At 35.7% G+C, this 17028-nt stretch overlaps 1 protein-coding gene across 7 annotated transcripts in view; it reads right to left on the bottom strand.

Annotated features, from left to right (window-relative positions):
• Nucleotides 1–960: 960 nt before the first annotated feature.
• Nucleotides 961–17028, bottom strand: part of arhgap36 (Rho GTPase activating protein 36) — a 37739-nt gene continuing 21671 nt past the window's right edge. For 3 of the 7 annotated variants that reach the window (XM_073859297.1, XM_055210906.2, XM_055210898.2), the window contains exons 4-13: nt 13452–13729; nt 10683–10884; nt 10135–10190; nt 9752–9902; nt 9309–9457; nt 6394–6570; nt 6041–6129; nt 3959–4155; nt 2249–2565; nt 969–1587 (exon numbers count right to left, since the gene is read on the bottom strand). In XM_073859297.1, the coding sequence (XP_073715398.1) occupies nt 1471–1587; nt 2249–2565; nt 3959–4155; nt 6041–6129; nt 6394–6570; nt 9309–9457; nt 9752–9902; nt 10135–10190; nt 10683–10884; nt 13452–13729 (1733 nt within the window). In that variant the 3' untranslated portion in view covers nt 969–1470. Of the gene's footprint in view, nt 1588–2248; nt 2566–3958; nt 4156–6040; nt 6130–6393; nt 6571–9308; nt 9458–9751; nt 9903–10134; nt 10191–10682; nt 10885–13451; nt 13730–17028 lie in introns of all 7 variants that reach the window. The other 4 variants (XM_055210874.2, XM_055210881.2, XM_055210872.2 and 1 more) reach the window with 4 other exon arrangements.

The raw sequence follows: 17028 nt of genomic DNA, 5'->3' as shown, positions 1-17028 counted from the left end.
TTATAAATATATATATATATATATATTTATATAATTATTTGATAAAAGCAGTTGCAGATATTTTACAAAATACATGTTGGCACCGATGAAATGTGCAACACTTCGTTTTATTACCAACATAATATGTAATATCCATTTATTAACTTACAATTAAATTTTTTTGCGAAATCTCGTGAAGTTTAGTTAAAGGTGTCACGATTTACATCCAGAACATGATGCATACGTTTAGCCTTGAATACCACTCGGTATTCAAGATAGTGTGGGTTTAGTGTGCGTTAAAGGAGCATTTCACCCGTAGAAACATTCATCTTATTGAAAGTGCGTCATATTTGTAGTCGAAATGTAACATACATTTCGAATTTGGTGCCTATTTGACAGAGAAAACGGTTGTTTGTAGTTTCACCCCCTCAACAAAGATATTGGACTTCCTTCTTTCAATGATGCAAAATGAGGATTTTTACATCATTGAAAGAAGGAAGTGCAACGCTGAAATCTGTATTTCTCCTGTCTCAGCGGAAACTGAGGAAATAATGCACAACCGTTCAAAAACATGACTGGGGTTCTAACTATACATAGCTTAATGCAAATGGGTGAAGCGTCCCTTTAAGGGCACTGCACTTTGCCAGTTTGAAGACATGGGATAGTCTTGCGCACTTACTTCCTGTCACGCGCACACGCTCTCAAGTGGCCAAGACCTCAAGTGTGGGTATTTGTATGCAGCCTTTGTTTTGAAAACCCAGTCTCTGCAAGCATGTGAAAAAATAGGTCATTAAAATTTGGCTCTCCTTGTGATGTCAGAAGGGGATAATAACGCCCCTTAATCTGCACTATCCAACCACAGCACTGCCATTAAGTGCAGAGATCAGCTCATTTGCATTTAAAAAGACACCCAAAATGGCACATTATTGCTCACACCTACAAAGTGACAATTTTAACATGTAATAAATTATCTATATGATATTTTGAGCTAAATCTACACATACATACTCTGGGGACACAAAAGATTTATTTGACATCTTAATAAAAGTCTTGTGAAATGTCCCCTTTAAATTATAGTGAGTTTATGTAGTTTTAAACTCTTTTGAGAGTCCATCTTTGTTAATATTTGGTTGAGAATTATTCAGAATTTTGGCAAAAAAAAAATACACTCAGCAATCTACATAACCATTACTCAAAAGTTTTTCTTGAGCAACTGTACAGTTAGTTACAATGATTTGGGATTACAACAACAAAGCAGATGTTTCCTCAAGACCAGGGAAAAATAAGTGCTGTAAATAAAGACTCTTGTAGAAGACAGTCACCTAGATACTTTGTCTGAATGGCTGGTTTAAAACTTACAACTGCATAAAAGAACTGTAGATGGAGCTATTGCTTATTTTTATGCAAGCCAACAGAGCGCAGAATTAATTTCAGTTATTCTCAGACAAATAATGTAATTATCTCAGAAGTCACGGCTTGCTTTCCCATGGTCTAGTTATCAAAAACATCTTTAAGATAATTGATCTTCCATTCCCCATAACTTTTCTCAGACCGTGATTGGTTGTTGAAGAAGTTTTGCAGCGAGGGGCTTCTTCTGACCACGGGTATCTGAAAAGCAATATGTACAAAATTTAAGAGTACAATTCACCAGGAGTTCACTTGCTAAAAAACTCAAATCTACCAAGTTGGAAATACACTTTATTAAAAAAATCTTTATATTTTAATATTATACTGTATATATGTATATAGTTTTGTAATATTAATATCAATCAGCTGCCAATATCAGTTTTGCTACTTTATTTTAGCAAAAGTGGAATTTCAATAATAACACATTAAATGAGAAAGAGCTCAGCTGTAGCAAAAATGCTAAATTATTTTACATTTTTCAGAAGTGCATGTTTAAAAAATGGTCCATGTATATAAAATCTGCTCTCTGTTTAGAAAACGATTACAAAAGCCTATCATATATTTACATTCTATTCTTTCGGTAAAATACACAGTTTTGACAGGTTTATAAAGATTCAGAGCGTGTTTGTCCTAATATAATCTAGTGTGTTTGAAAAATCACCATCTTTAAATGAAGTGCAGTTATTTTAAGTTATTTTACATAAACAGTAAAGCATCCACGATAACATTTCTGCTTTGGTCTATATCTCTTTCTAAAGAACTGGTGAACAATTTTACAGGTCCACACATACACACACACATAACCCCCACACTACACTGTCATCTACTGTAGGGGTCATACTATAGTCTCTGAGCCTGACACCTTTCCAGTGAAAAAGTCCCAGAAGTTGCTTTGCGGCTTGCTGTCGTCTGACGTCGTGGATGAGGCATTGGAGCTCTGTCGTACCCAGACGTGTTTCTCTACGGGACTCTGAGGCTGGGAGCCGCTATCCTTCCGTCCCAGACCGAAATGGAGCCGTTCCTCTGACCAGGTTTGCCTGGAACAAGCTTGTCTTTTGTCTTGTCGCTCTCTCTCGTCGCTTTGGGTATTGAGGGAAGGCTGGGCTAGACTCAGCAGGTTGTGGTGAGAATGAAACTGCCTTATTTGGCCAATGGACTTTGGAGGAGCATCAGAAGGGCCTGTTAGATATAAACACAGGTGGATCTATTCTAAGTAGCCAGAAGAAGAAAAACACTTAAGGGCACTTTAACACCGGGTTGGTTGGCGTATCAACTCATGTTTTCATGAATCACTGTGTAAGTTATTCCCCGCCAGCCTTTTTTTATTTGCAGCCAGCATTTTTGTGATTTTAATAAAAGGAAAATTTCCTTCTAAAAATATATAAACATACAAATATATCAAATAACACTAAAACAAAACAGGAAAAAAACATTTTTAAGCAAAAAACTGAAATAATTGCATTTTTGTGAAGGAATTTTGTTAGAGATCAGATTGAGAACGATTATCAAAACATACACAGAGTTTAAAATTAGTAAATAACGTTTTGGCTTCAGGTATTAAAGATTAACATAAAACCTCATCAGAAACAGATTTTTTTAATGCAAATGTTTTCTCTTAATTGACAAGATAACTTGTCAATGGTGGGGAAAGAGTTAAAAATAAAGGTTGCCAAAATGTTTCTCTGTAAGAGTCAAATGTCAACAGACTAGTAATAGACAGTGGCGGCCGGTGACTTCTTTTTTCGAGGGTGCTCGATGCGAAGTTTGTCACAACATGTATGTAGCCCGTCATGTGTGTGGTTCCTTATTTCAAAATATGTGTTCTGCGCGTCAGGGGATCCTGTGTGCATCGCGTGTCTTGTCAAAATAAGTGCCTGCTGCAGACGCTTCTAAAGGGTTTATAATAAAATAGACGCTTACATTTACTACATACTCGCATAATCTCATGGTAATGAGAGTTTACTGTTAAGGGAGTGTCTTGCGTGTATTTTGTGAACGTGAGCGTTTTGACACGTGTGCAGCAGGCACCCACCTTGACAAAACACGTGATGAACATGGTTCACATGGTGCAACAAACACACATTTTAAAAACGCAAGCAACACACACTTATTTTGAATTTGCGCCCCTCGGATGAGCAGTCACGAGTCACCACTGGTAAAAGAAAATAAAAAATGGTTTAAGAAATTCATATATCGAGGCATTTACTAAAGGAGCAAAATTACCTGAAATTAAGTTGTGTTGTTTGAAAAAAATTATGAAAGTTAAGTGAGTAAATGCTAAAAACAGGTTAAAATGTCTGCCAGTGAGAAAACTTAACATAATTCAAGTTTTAACTTAATTCCATATAACTGTTCTTACCCCACTGCCAGATCCTTTTACTCGTTTTAAGCATAAACTCACTTGAATTTTCATAATTTTTTTTAGATAAATGTATCTCAATTAAATTGTTTTTTAGATATTTTTGCTGGAAATCAAGAAAAAAACTAAGACATTGATTTTTGTTTTAATGTAGTGCCTTTATTTTTTAACAGAATATTAATGTCAGTTTGTCAGAATAAAAAAACTGCTCACGTTTTCTGTTGGTGTTAAGGTGCAAAACGTTAAGGAAGACCTCACTGTTCAGACTTCCTATACTAGATGTTTCGCAGTAGAGAGGACTTAGAGGCTCCAGGGATGAAAGATCGTCACTGGATTGACCCACAGAGTCCAGAGATGTCTGCGTGTCCCTCCGTCCACCAGAGTCTGTTTCCTTCAAACTGTTGCTACTGCTGTTACAGATGTGATAATAAATGATTGTATGCAGTCAGTCAGTATTTGGACAGTGTTTATTATCTTTCATACTCTTAAAAATAAATGTGCTTAAAAAGGTTCTTCACAGCAATATTATTGAAGGATCATTTTTGGTTCCTTAAAGAACCATTCAGGAAAAAGGTTCTTTTAAGAACCATTTCTTTGGTACCTTATTTAACTACAAAGAACTTGTTAATGAAGATGTTAAAGGTTCTGAATGGAACCATTTAGCCCCAAATTAAGTTTATTTAACTAAATTTGAGAGGAGCATGGTCATGTACTGTAATTCAACCAATCAGTGCAAAAAGATGCCTATAAATGGCCCTCCCTCACCTCTGTCTCATGAAAGTTTTTGCAGAATTCCTCCTCCACCCCATCACCTCACTCTCAGCTAGTTTCATCTATCCCAGTTAAAGAGGCGGAGTACTCTGGGTTCGGGTTTAAAGGGACACTCCACTTTTTTTGAAAATATGCTTATTTTCCAGCTCCCCTAGAGTTAAACGTTTGATTATTACCATTTTGGAATCCATTCAGCTGATCTCCGGGTCTAGCGCTACCACTTTTAGCATAGCCTAGCTTAATCCATTGAATCTGATTAGACCATTAGCATCACGCTCAAAAATAACCAAAGAGTTAAGATATTTTTCCTATTTAAAACTTGACTCTTCTGTATTACATTGTGTACTAAGACCGACGGAAAATTAAAAGCTGCGATTTTCTAGGCAGATATGGCTAGGAACTGTACTCTCATTCTGGCGTAATAATCAAGGACTTTGCTGTTGTAACATGGTTGTAGGAGGCGCATTGATATTACGCACTGCCGAAAAAAGTCCCCTTGGTAACTTTCAATAGCAGGGGACTATATTCGGGCACTGCGTAATATCATTGCGCCTCCTGCAACCATGTTACAGCAGCAAAGTCCTTGATTATTACGGCAGAATAAGAGTAAAGTTCCTAGCCATATCTGCCTAGAAAATCGCAGCTTTTAATTTTCTGTCGGTCTTAGTACACAATGTAACTAAATGGATTCCAAAATGGTAAAAATAAAATATCAAAAAACTCTAGGGGAGCTGGAAAATGAGTATATTTTCTAAAAAAGTGGAGTGTCCCTTTAAATGCCTCGGACAGCATGCCAAATGCTTTATCTCGCTCCCTATCGATTACATGTTAATGTGAACTCGTGAACTGGTTGTTGAATGGCATCATGAAGCACTTTTATTTTTAAGAGTATTGTAATCATGCACAGTTTGTTCATGAGGTTAAAAATCAGCATTTAATTACCATCCTTATTCTTAATTTAAAAATGTTAATGCTTTTAATTAAAACTGCTCCCCAGATATCAAAATAAACCAATACATTTATGATATGTTTGGAGTCCTATTACAATTATTTTAACCTTGAAAGCTTTTCCGTAAAATTTTTAAGTACATCTATAGACATTTTCATCAGACGCACGTGCAAATACACGATACGCGTCTGGTCCGAACTTTACTTTCGGTTTCAGTTTTTTACTTTTGAACAAATACCTCATCGAAAATAACAAATGTTTTGGTTTCCTAGGTAATCTATGTGTTGTTTATGTTGCTTGTTATAAAAATAAAATTATGTTTAAAGTACTTTGTTGTTATTTATTTTTAGCGGAGTTTACCGGAAGTTACGTGTTGACCACGAAAGCCGCTTGTTTATGTTGTTACTGCTGAAACAGTCTATATTGTTAAAAATGGATCACCATCAACTGCAGTAACTGCAGTGTTGATGAATCATAGCTTTAAAACTTTCTTCAAAGATGGCAAAATGTCTCATTTAAGTAATTCACCATTGATTCTAGCATCAGTCATAATAATGATGAGCAAGGGTGCTGACCTGACTTTCCTGCGTAGCAGATAGTCAATAATATCAGGGTCTGTCTGAATGAGGCTCATGAGCACCTCCTGCTGGAGCTCTGCAGAAACCTGCTCACAAAAAAAACATTTTCAGCACTAATATTATTATTAATAATAATATACTCTATTATCAACACATAAACACTCATATCAACATCATCTTACAAGCTCTGCACTTAGAAAAAATAAACAGAGGCAGTATGAGGGACAATGAATCAAATGCAGGACAAACATGTTATGCTTTCTCTCTTCTTCCAGAGAAATCTCTTTTCAAAACCTCAAACATTTTACCAGGCTAAATAGCCTATTGTTTATTCTCTCGATCTCTCTCACCGTGAAGAGGTGTTTGTGGTTCTGGATGAGCAGCAGGGTAACAGAGATAACAGCAGTGCTGTCCTCTATGCCCAGAGCCTGTGGACTGAGCTCTCTCTCTGATCCTCTCTCTTTCTGTAGGAGGTTGGGCCCAAAGATCACTGCCAGGTTGGCTGCCGTCATCTTATTACCTGAGATCTAATCACATCACCAGATTAAATCACCCAACTGAACCACTTTGGTTGTTTGTAGGGGAGACAGTCACAGCACTGGCTGCTATATCAAGTAAATCAAATATATTAACTTGCAACATGTATTTTATTGGATGATAATCATTAAGTCTGGCCCTGTAGGTGAGATAGCCGTGATAAACTCAACGCTTTGAGATTTAGGGGTCCTGGGTTCTAATGGCACATTATGTGAAGTTATTATTATTGTCAAACATAATAGACTAGGGATGCACGGTGCTGATACCCATATTCAGTTACATAAAATGACATCTAACAGAACAGAAAGTTTTGTTTTTTACACCTTGGTTCAAATTACGTAATCCTAGAAGTGCAAAGTGTACAAACTGTAACACTGTTGTTATTGTCACCTAATTAAACATAATCAGACAGCATCAGATCTTAGGTGTTTTACTGCCCCTTTTCATTGCCAGGATATAATCTGCCCTGATCATCGGCTGTTTTTAAATGTCCGATCCCTTATATACAGATGGTTAACAAACTCTTAGATTAATTCTCTGGCATTAAGGGAATTCATTTGGTAAGAATTACGATATGCCTAAAGCATACAAAGTAAATCAAAACTCTGTTATATTTTAGGATCTTCAAAGTAGCCGAGCAAAATCATACTCCTGTCATTTTATCAAGCAGCTTCTTGAGGTCTCACCCTCAGAAGTTAAAAAAAATGCTGAAGAAATTTTCATCTATATTATGGACTCTTATTGACTGCTTTTAATAAAATTGTACCTTGAGCCATCCAAATTTTACTACATCTTTACAGACCCTCACACTACCCATTTGTTTTTATGTGTATTTTTTCATATGTGTTATTATTATGTATGCTATTCTTGTCAAAAACCAATAAACATCGTAAAAAACACACCTTTAAATTAAAATATGTTTAAGATCATAAAAGTATTTCAGTTAACCGTTTCTAAATTTCTGAACGGTTGAACCACAAAACCTGAAGTCGCATGGGTATTTTTGTAGCAATAGCCAACAATACACTGTATTATCAATTATACAAAAATTATGAATTATTATTTCATGCAAAAAATCATTAGGATATTATGTGAAGATCATGTTGCATGAAGATATTTTGTAAATTTCCTGTATTTATTTAGACAACTTTAAAGGCAATTTTCTCAATATTTTTCAGATTTTTATTTGATTTTTACATCAATGTAAAACGTATTTATTTAACTTTAAGATGATGTATAAATCTTAATTTAAAAAAATCCCTTATGACTGATTTTGTGGTCCAGGGTCACTAGGGTGGTCCTTATTTTTTAACTTTTAAAAGTTCATGCTCTCACCCCACCAATATGTTTGAATAAATAAATTAAAAAAAAAAAAATGGGCAAAATGTTTTTAATATTAATTAATATTTAGAGGTTGCTCAAGACCTTTAAGGTTTATCACATTTGCGTATTATGTGATACTTAAAGGGATACTTCACCGATTTAGCATTCAGCTTTGTATCTGTAGAATCCCGGCAGTATTACTGAATGACCATGTTTCCCTCCCTCATTTCCCCCTGAGAGGAGAGATATCTGCATTTTGGTTCTGCAAAAAAGTCCTCCGATGATGTAATATGACGATTTTTGCATCATCGGAGGACTTTTTTGCAGAACCAAAATGCAGATATCTCTCCTCTCAGGGGGAAATGATGGAGGGAAACATGGTCATTCAGTAATACTGCCGGGTTTCTACAGATACAAAGCTGAATGCTAAATCGGTGAAGTATCCCTTTAATTGTGCTAAGCATGTATAATTGTTTAATAATATATACTTATGGAAGCAATGGACTTATTTGACCATACTGCATGCAATTAAAACTTTTAGTTGTGATATGTCTTTCAAAGCAAGAAAGCGTCAATGTGAAGGAAGCACAATAGACAATATTGTTTTGTTTGTTGATCACGAAGTACGAAGTAGATGAGGAAAACTAGGACCCCGTGTACTCAGCGCGCCGCCATTGTTTGTTTACATTGCGTGGATGGTGGGCTGTAATTTCTGGAATGGATTTATTGTGTTCTGTAAAAAAGGAGGAGTGGCGTGTATCGCATTTTGGAAAAAAAGGGAGAAAAGATGACAGAATAACACGGCGGATATTGGATTTTGCATAAAATTAAGAATTTACTTTTAACTACTGACCTGATATAATACTGATTTTGGCAGTAACAATTTTTTTTTAAAAAAATGGCGTTTATCGCGTTTAGGAACCAAACTCTTCATATACACTCAGACAATGGCTGAAGCAACACGAAGCAAGTCCACTATATGGTTACTCGGATCAGAAGAGACTGAAATAACTGAAACAAAGTTACTCTCCGAAAAGCAAGTTTTATGTGTGTTGTGCATTTTTAAATAGTACAGTTTGTGCAAAAATATGTCATTTCTGAAATATTCAAAGGCTTTGAGCAACCTCTGGATATTGTAGGAACAATTCAACATTTTGCACAGTGTGTTTTTAGTGATATCCTAACACATTTAGGGGGTGAGAGTTGAACATTAAAAAAAATCTGACCCATTATATGGACCACCGTAAGGGTCACATATTTTTTGTTGTATAAATTATTTGAAATTCAACCATAGTGACATGATGAATTAAACTTGTTTATCACATTATTCAAAGAAATACTTATAGTAGAATAGTAATACTTGAATAGTATATAGTATGAGAAATTGTAGGCACATGTGTGTTACCTCCTGTTGATCAGGTCCAGTAGAGTCGTTTGCGTTCTCTTGTACTGTATGCAGAAGTGTGAGAAGTCTCAACAAAGTATCACAATTACAGGGTGGTAACAGATATAATAACTGCTGCAGGTATCTCAACTGTTCAGCTCCTCTCAACACTGCCAGACAAACACAACATATGACAGGATTACAATACAATAAGTGTTACAAATATTTATAAAAATACACAATGTGTATCATGTGTGGCTTAAAGTAAGTACATAATAGGTCCCACTAACAACAATGACTACCTAGTGCTTATTATCACCTGTAATGCGTTCATATATTTTTCTATAAAATATAGTAATTTTATTTATATTACATTTAGGATTTGGTCTGTTTGATAAAATGATATGCATTTAAGAATGAATGGCTGTTGATCTACACAAGTTTTTGTGAAAGTGTGCTCGTACAGTTAGCGTAGAGGAAGGCACGGTACAGTTCTCGTGGCAACAGTGGGTCAGGCATCTCTCTCAGAAACTCTTTCAGTAATGCAGCCACATCATGAATGCTGTGCTCCTCATCTAACACAACATCTATCCCGCTGTTAAAGTCATCACGCAGCTGAAAACACAGTTAATGGAATGATTAAACAGCTTTGGAGAAATGCATGCCAATGCAGATCAGCCTCAAGCAGTATATAAACACACAAATAACAGTCTGTACTCTAAAAGAGAGAAAGAGAGAGAGAGAGAGAGTGAGAGAAAGAGAGAGAGAAAGACGAAGAAAGAAAGAAAAAAAACAATGCTTTGTAGTATACGTGGCTCCAGGAAGCAGCTGGAGCTATCAAACTTACTTGACGGACTCTCTTCTTGGAGCTGCCTACACGGAAAATCCCCAAAGTTTGTAACCCTAGAAAGAAATCATAAACAGTGTGTTGGGCTCAAATGTCCTGCATTTATGCCTTGAGTACATTTTTAGTATCATTTGGATGACATGATCCTCTTTTGTAAAATAAATCGAGGTGTGTTATGGCCTTGGCAGGCCCACACAGGCTCTCTGGTCACAGAATTTTTCATTAACCACTGCAGATTACTACCCATCATTCACAAAGTTTTACACATCTCCCAAGCTTTGCATATTTAATTATTAAACATGCATTTTATAATGTTTTATATTATCAGCACAGAAAATGTTTTAAAGTCAGATTTCATTAGGGCCGAGTTTTCAGCTACCATAACAGTAAACATAGGTGCCTTTTCATCATTTTCATTTACATGTGGCAGACATTTTAATCCAAATGGACATATAGTGCATAAGCTATTTTATCAGTATGTTTTCTGAATACAGAACCCACTACAATTGCGCTGCTGGCACAATACTCTAATGCTGTTTGTAGCTCACCGTAAGTCTGAATGTGGTTACAGCAGCGCTCCACCACTCTGGGTACTTGTCTGTAAATGGGGTTGAGACTCAGTTTTGCCTGTGTATGGCCAGCCGATGCCTTCTTCATTTCCAGCTCATTAGGATGAGAGAGCTGCAAAGCTTCTAGTAGTCTGGATTGACTCTCAACCAGATCTGAGATGGAGTCTACAGACAACCCTCCCTACATCGACAGGCGAAAAGAGAGAGAGAGAGAGAGAGAGAGAGAGAGAGAGAGAGAGAGAGAGAGAGAGACCTATGTTTATAAAGAAGTAGTACACAATGGGAATATAAAGGTAAGTTTTGTGAAATACGTGACGTACGTAAGGTTTAAAAGTCAAAATGTCAACATGAATTACTGCATTTACAAGGAATTATTGTAAAAAAATGCAAACAACCACAAAGCTTTCTTATTGGCATTAGCAGTTAAGAGCACAAAAAAAAAGAAATTAGATCGCAATACTTGAAATTTAATAATAGTGTAAAACCAGATGTACACTGTAAAAAATTAGCTGTAATTATGCAGCTTGTTGCCAGTAACTTACTGTAGAAGATAAAGACTGAAAAAGTTTCATTTTCATTTAACTTTGAACAAACTTTTGCCAGTAAATAACATAAATGTAAAATCTACAGTAAGTTACTGGCAACCAGCTGCCTGCAATACTGTAATTTCTACAGAATTTTTTATAGTGTAAACATATTTTCATAAAAGGTTTAAAACACTGCATCAATCAGCACCAGAGGCGTCATGCCTATTCAAACTGAGGGGGCATGTGCCCCCTTGGTTTTTTTGTTGTTGAGCCAAATGGATTTTGCATGTAACCTCAAAAAGCGTCCACTAATTTGCTATTTGACTTTATATTAGTAGATTTCATTCATCCACGAGGGCGCATACACGTTCCCAAATGAGGTAAAATTTGATGCAATAATGTGTTCCTCTAATAATTTTATCTACATTTTTTTTTAAAACATTAAAATCAATCATGTGGCAATAGCTTATGTCATTTTCGTTGTTTATATGGATTTAAAATGACATTAAAATTACATTTACATAAAACTTAAATAAATAAAACATGCCGTTTCAGATGTAAATATGATACCATGTCATTATTCCGATTGAATACTATTTGATATGCAAGTTAGTCAACACTTTTATTTTGGAGGTTTTTGCATGAAAGCAGGGGTGTTCAGATTGTTAGAAATGTAAGTGCCATGAAAAGGCTGAAAGCTCTATAATATTTCATTTGATGTCTGTGTATGCACAAATTTCTGTGAGATGTCCACACTGTGCCCCCTTAAAAAAAATTTGGTGCACGATGCCCCTGATCAGCACAGTGATGACTGAACAGCCAGGCAATCGGTTCTTTCCATCCTCTACTCATGTCTGGGTGGAGGGAACGGGGAATTTGATTTGGCAAAGAAAAAGACATTGATCTCATTCCCTCCTGCTGATCTGTATAGCCACCCATAGAGGTTTTGTCTCTGATATGGAGCAAGGTACTGAGTGAGTTCGCCTATAATGACGAACCACACCATCAGTAATAACAGAGTCATTTTGATGATGAACACTATAACATTATCCGTTTTTTTATATTACAAGATCATAATGTTTTACATTGCAACGTGGACTTTAAAAGCTAAAACTTTGTTTATTCACAATTTCTACTTAATTCTGATATTGGCATCAAGACTGTAGCCAAAGGCAAACATTGTTGCATTTTTGAAATGAAGTACTTCAAATGTGACTTTTTATACAAATATGTTTTTGTGCAAGTGCAAGTAAAAACAATGTATGATTTATTTCTGCGTTTATTCGGCATGATCTGCATTTTTTTAAACAAATTGCCTAAAATCGAGTTAAAAGCCTGAGCCAGGAATTTAATCTGTTTAATGTTTATCTGTGAGGTGTACCTTATGAGCTCTCGATGGTGAGGAACTGTTTGAATGAAGTGATAAAAAAGTTTTTATTGGCCATGGTTTATATTTGTGTTTCCTCTTCCCTAGTTTGTTCTCAGATAACATGTCAGCAACACAGAACCTCTCAAAGCAACAGCAATGACTTGCTGATTATATACTGTATTATAACATGTTATGGTCTTTGATGTGGTTGTTGGATCTAAAGGTACAACGTCATGCTGTTATCAGGTTGCAGATGTTTTCCTGGGTTATAAGTTCAACATGACTTACTGTCGGTGCTGTTTTTGAATATATTCATTTTTTGGGTAAAAAAGGGTGTATATTCACAATTTTAGTGTAACTTTTGGCAGAAGTTAAAAGAAAACTTTAAAACCAAAAATATTTTTACAGACATTCACTGACATCCTAATTTTTGTGTAATAAATGATTATCAGACAAAATCATAAAGTTGTTCTATAGTAAGGTGACCAGATGTCCCCGTTCGTTTCTCCATAAACCCACAACAATAAAAAGATGAAAACATTCAAAAGAGTTTGTCCCCGATTGTAAATTCATAGACAATAAAAAGTTTTAAGGATATTTAACCATTTAACTAGGACATGTTTCTACTTGTTATGTGAAAAATCTGATCTTTTTTGATATCTCCCCTGTCTACTTCCTGTTTAAACAGGAAATACATCAAAGTAGGACAAACTGCACTCATCAACAGACTTCAAATACATTTTCAACAATAGTTTCTTGGTTAGATATTACACTGCATGAGCTTTATGTGAAACTCGGCAGTAACCACGTTAATGGTGTAAATGGAGCTAAAAGTAGACATTTTCCTCTTACCCGTCTGTGTGTCCGGGAGGTGTTGTCCATGAACGCTGATGACGCAGGTTTGCTTTGAACCTCCAGTGCTGGTGAGGAAGCAACACCTGGTAACGCTGTACTGCGCATTGACCGGTTTCCATTGTGCTGATATTTCTCAGCACGAAAGCGTAGTACACTGGCCTCCAGATCCAGACAGTCCCGGCGACTCTCTTTCAGGGCATCCTGCCGCTGCTTGTGTGCCCGGTCATTGGCGATTACTTGGGCAAGAGGGATGCCGAATGCCTGGGCCGCAGATTCTACAGCAGAATTTGAAAAGAAGAATTAGCACAAAAATGGCATTTTCAGCTAACCTTTTAATTAAATTGATTTAGATGGATAAAATTAAGCTATGTTATGTTAAAAAAATAATGTGACCCTGGACCAAAAAAACAACATATTTATCAATATCCAACAATACATTGTATGGGTAAAATTATCAATCTTTTAATGCAAAAATCATTAGGATATTACATACAGATTATTTTCCATAAAGATATTTTGTAAATATATCAAAATGTATTTATCATATGTATTGGTTAGGACTTAATGGACAACTTTAAAAGGTGATTTTCTCAAAATAAAATATTGGCCAAATATTCTCCTATCCTATTAAACAATGGAAAGCCTATTTATTCAGCTTTTAGATGTACCCTTATGACTGGTTTTGACAGATATTTTACATTACATTTCAGGAAGGGATTGTCTGAAGCATAGTCATTAAATCATTTTTTTTTTGAAAAAAATTACTTTGCGTGTCATCCCACAAACCCAAACTAATCTATATACTCCATTTAGTGTTGTTTCTTCCAAATGTCACAATTTATGGTGCTTAAACAGCATTATTTCTTTTGTACTAAGGCTATGTTTACATTAATGCCTTTATCCTTTAAAACATGTTACTTTTGCTATGTTTACGCCTTTCATTTACACTACACCACCGTTTTCGACCCTCATAAACGGATTTGTTCGCAAACGCTGCAGACCTTGTTTTAGTTTGAGAACTCAGACGTTACACTGCAGTGTAAATTAACGTAGACGGAGTCTTGTGTAAACGAACAGCTGATGTTAACGTGACAGCGCATCATTTTCAAAGTAAAAATTATTTTTATTCAGGTAAATGGAGGTTTGCAACGGAGGTTTTGCCAAAAAGAGTAAACATATTATAAACGATATATCAGATTCCTTATAGATAATGTCTGTTTTATATTTATGTATTGTTGGGTTTGAATATTGTTGTAATGTTGTTTATGTTTTGTTTAAATTTAGTTAGGTTATTACAAAAGATAGACTGCCATTTTAAAACGGCATACAGGGCGTTGTAAAGACTAATATAAAGGGAGAATTGTAATGAGTCAGAGATTATTTTCAAATTTAATTTAAGTTTTGTTTGCTACTTTAAAATGAATTTTGTTTCATATAATTTGTCTCTTAATTTGAATCGATGTTTTGTTGATAAGTTTTGTGAATATAAATTAATAAAAACAATAAAATCAACGTCATATTAATAATTAATGCTCGTTTAGCTGATTGCGCTTTTTGCTATTTCTGTGTTGCTACCGGAGGACGTGCACGGACCTCGCATACTTTAATAAAAATTAATATGACGTTCATTTTTAAAAGTATGCGAGGTCCGTCCACGTCCTCCGCTGGCAACACAGAAATAGTAAAAAGCGAAATCCGCTAAACGAGCATTAAATATAAATATGACGTTGATTTTTTAATTAATTGCACACTAAACAGGTAAGGGAAGTTAAGTTATTTGGTGTTTACTTCTTATTATGTTTGATTAAAGTTTGCATTTGCTGAAATTAATTTTTGCTTCAAGTTCGCTACTGTTTAGTACACTTTCTTGAATGCTTCCTTTTTAAAATCATAAAGACCTTTTGTTTGGTTTATAACATCAACATTAACCTTTTAATCATATTAATATGTTGTAGGGGGGAGCTGAAGACTTTCCCAAACACATTTTTATAGGTTCAAAAATAGTGTCTGTTGTAGTTGCCGGCAAATGATCCAAGTATGAATTTTTGTCAATATCGCACACCCCTAGGGCGCAGTCACACCAACAGCGCTGTACACGCTAGCAAACGCAAGGCGCGACGCACTGCCATTTTTAAAAAAGAGCAGTGCGGCGCGGCTTTTCATATTGCTACGCAACCACCGAGTCAGCTGTCTTGTCAATCAAATATTGAAGCGTGAGCGCTCTTTTGCTGTTAACTGTCATATTAGCAGAAACTTTAAAAAGAAGGCGCTTGCTCTGACCTTGTTTGAGGATAAGAGGAGCACAAACACGCAGGAGAGAGTGAGCGAGTGGAGTCCGGTTCTTCAAAGCAACTGTAAACTTCCCTCACCACAACGTAAGGCCCGTCTCTCCCCTCATTCCATTGGACAATGGAAGACGCGAATGACGTCAGGCGCTTCTCCTCTCTCAGCGCTCCTTCAAAAACGCGTGCGCGGCAGGCGGCAGAAAACCGCAAGGCGCTCGGCGCGCATAAACAGCACGCAAACGCGCCCTGCCCATAGAATATCATTCAAAAAAGGCGCCTGCAACTGCCATAGATTCTTTTAAAAATGCCAGTATAAATGAGGATCGTTTTCATTTCAAAATGCCGTTTTAAAACGCAAATGTTCTAATGTAAACAGGGCCTAAGATTCTCAGTCTGTATCTGTATGTCATTACATCAAAGCCAAAGGAATAATTTATGGTACCATAAGTTATTTAATAGTGTCTTTGTTAAATACATGTAATAAATATAGTAATAAAAGTAAATTATACATAATAGCATGGATCCAACCCAGGAGCATGCTGTTAATCATTATTACACTCTAATAAATACAACCGTATAAAAGTAATAAAGTATAGCAGATTTTAATATTTTTTACTATTCCAGAATGAGGTTGTACCAATACCTGATTGTTTCTTTTTCTTTTGTACAGAAAAATATACAGTTATTTACTCTTCGATATAAGATGTGGTTGTAAGGAGGCTTATGCATGTCTTTAAAAAACCCTTAACTAAAAATATGGGAACCATACGGTGCGCTAATGCTTTGTGTAAATAGTGCATGCATGCCTAAGACCCATGGGCTATGTCTAAGACACACTGTTTAAACTTTACACATATATTATCTACAGACTGTAATGCTACAGGCTTATCTTCAACTCTTATATGTCCACTGTCTTATATGTCCACCTTAAAGCTTTGACGATGTATAACATTTTAAAGTATTCAATCATTGAGCTTTTGCAAACCAATGCCATATGCACATTTGCAGTATTTCGGGATATCTTGGTATATATGCCCACAATGTGAAAATACATTAACCAATACATTCACTTGTTTGTCTCTTTTGTGCATCTAAGCATTTCAGAAGGTTGCTAACGCTTTAATTTTTATAAATGGGAAGGTATCGAGATCTGATTTGTACTGTACGTTAAGCCCACATTTTTAAATAGCAACATTAAAACCATTAGAGACTACACTTAGGTTGTGATCTGTTTTGGCTAGAAAATGAATACAACAGCATGTGTCGACTGCGAGAACGGTCTTAACATC

Source organism: Misgurnus anguillicaudatus, chromosome 21 (genome assembly GCF_027580225.2).
Source record: "Misgurnus anguillicaudatus chromosome 21, ASM2758022v2, whole genome shotgun sequence".
NCBI lineage: Eukaryota > Metazoa > Chordata > Actinopteri > Cypriniformes > Cobitidae > Misgurnus > Misgurnus anguillicaudatus.
Note: the sequence above shows the minus strand (reverse complement) of the source record. Positions and strands in the feature narration are given on the sequence as shown.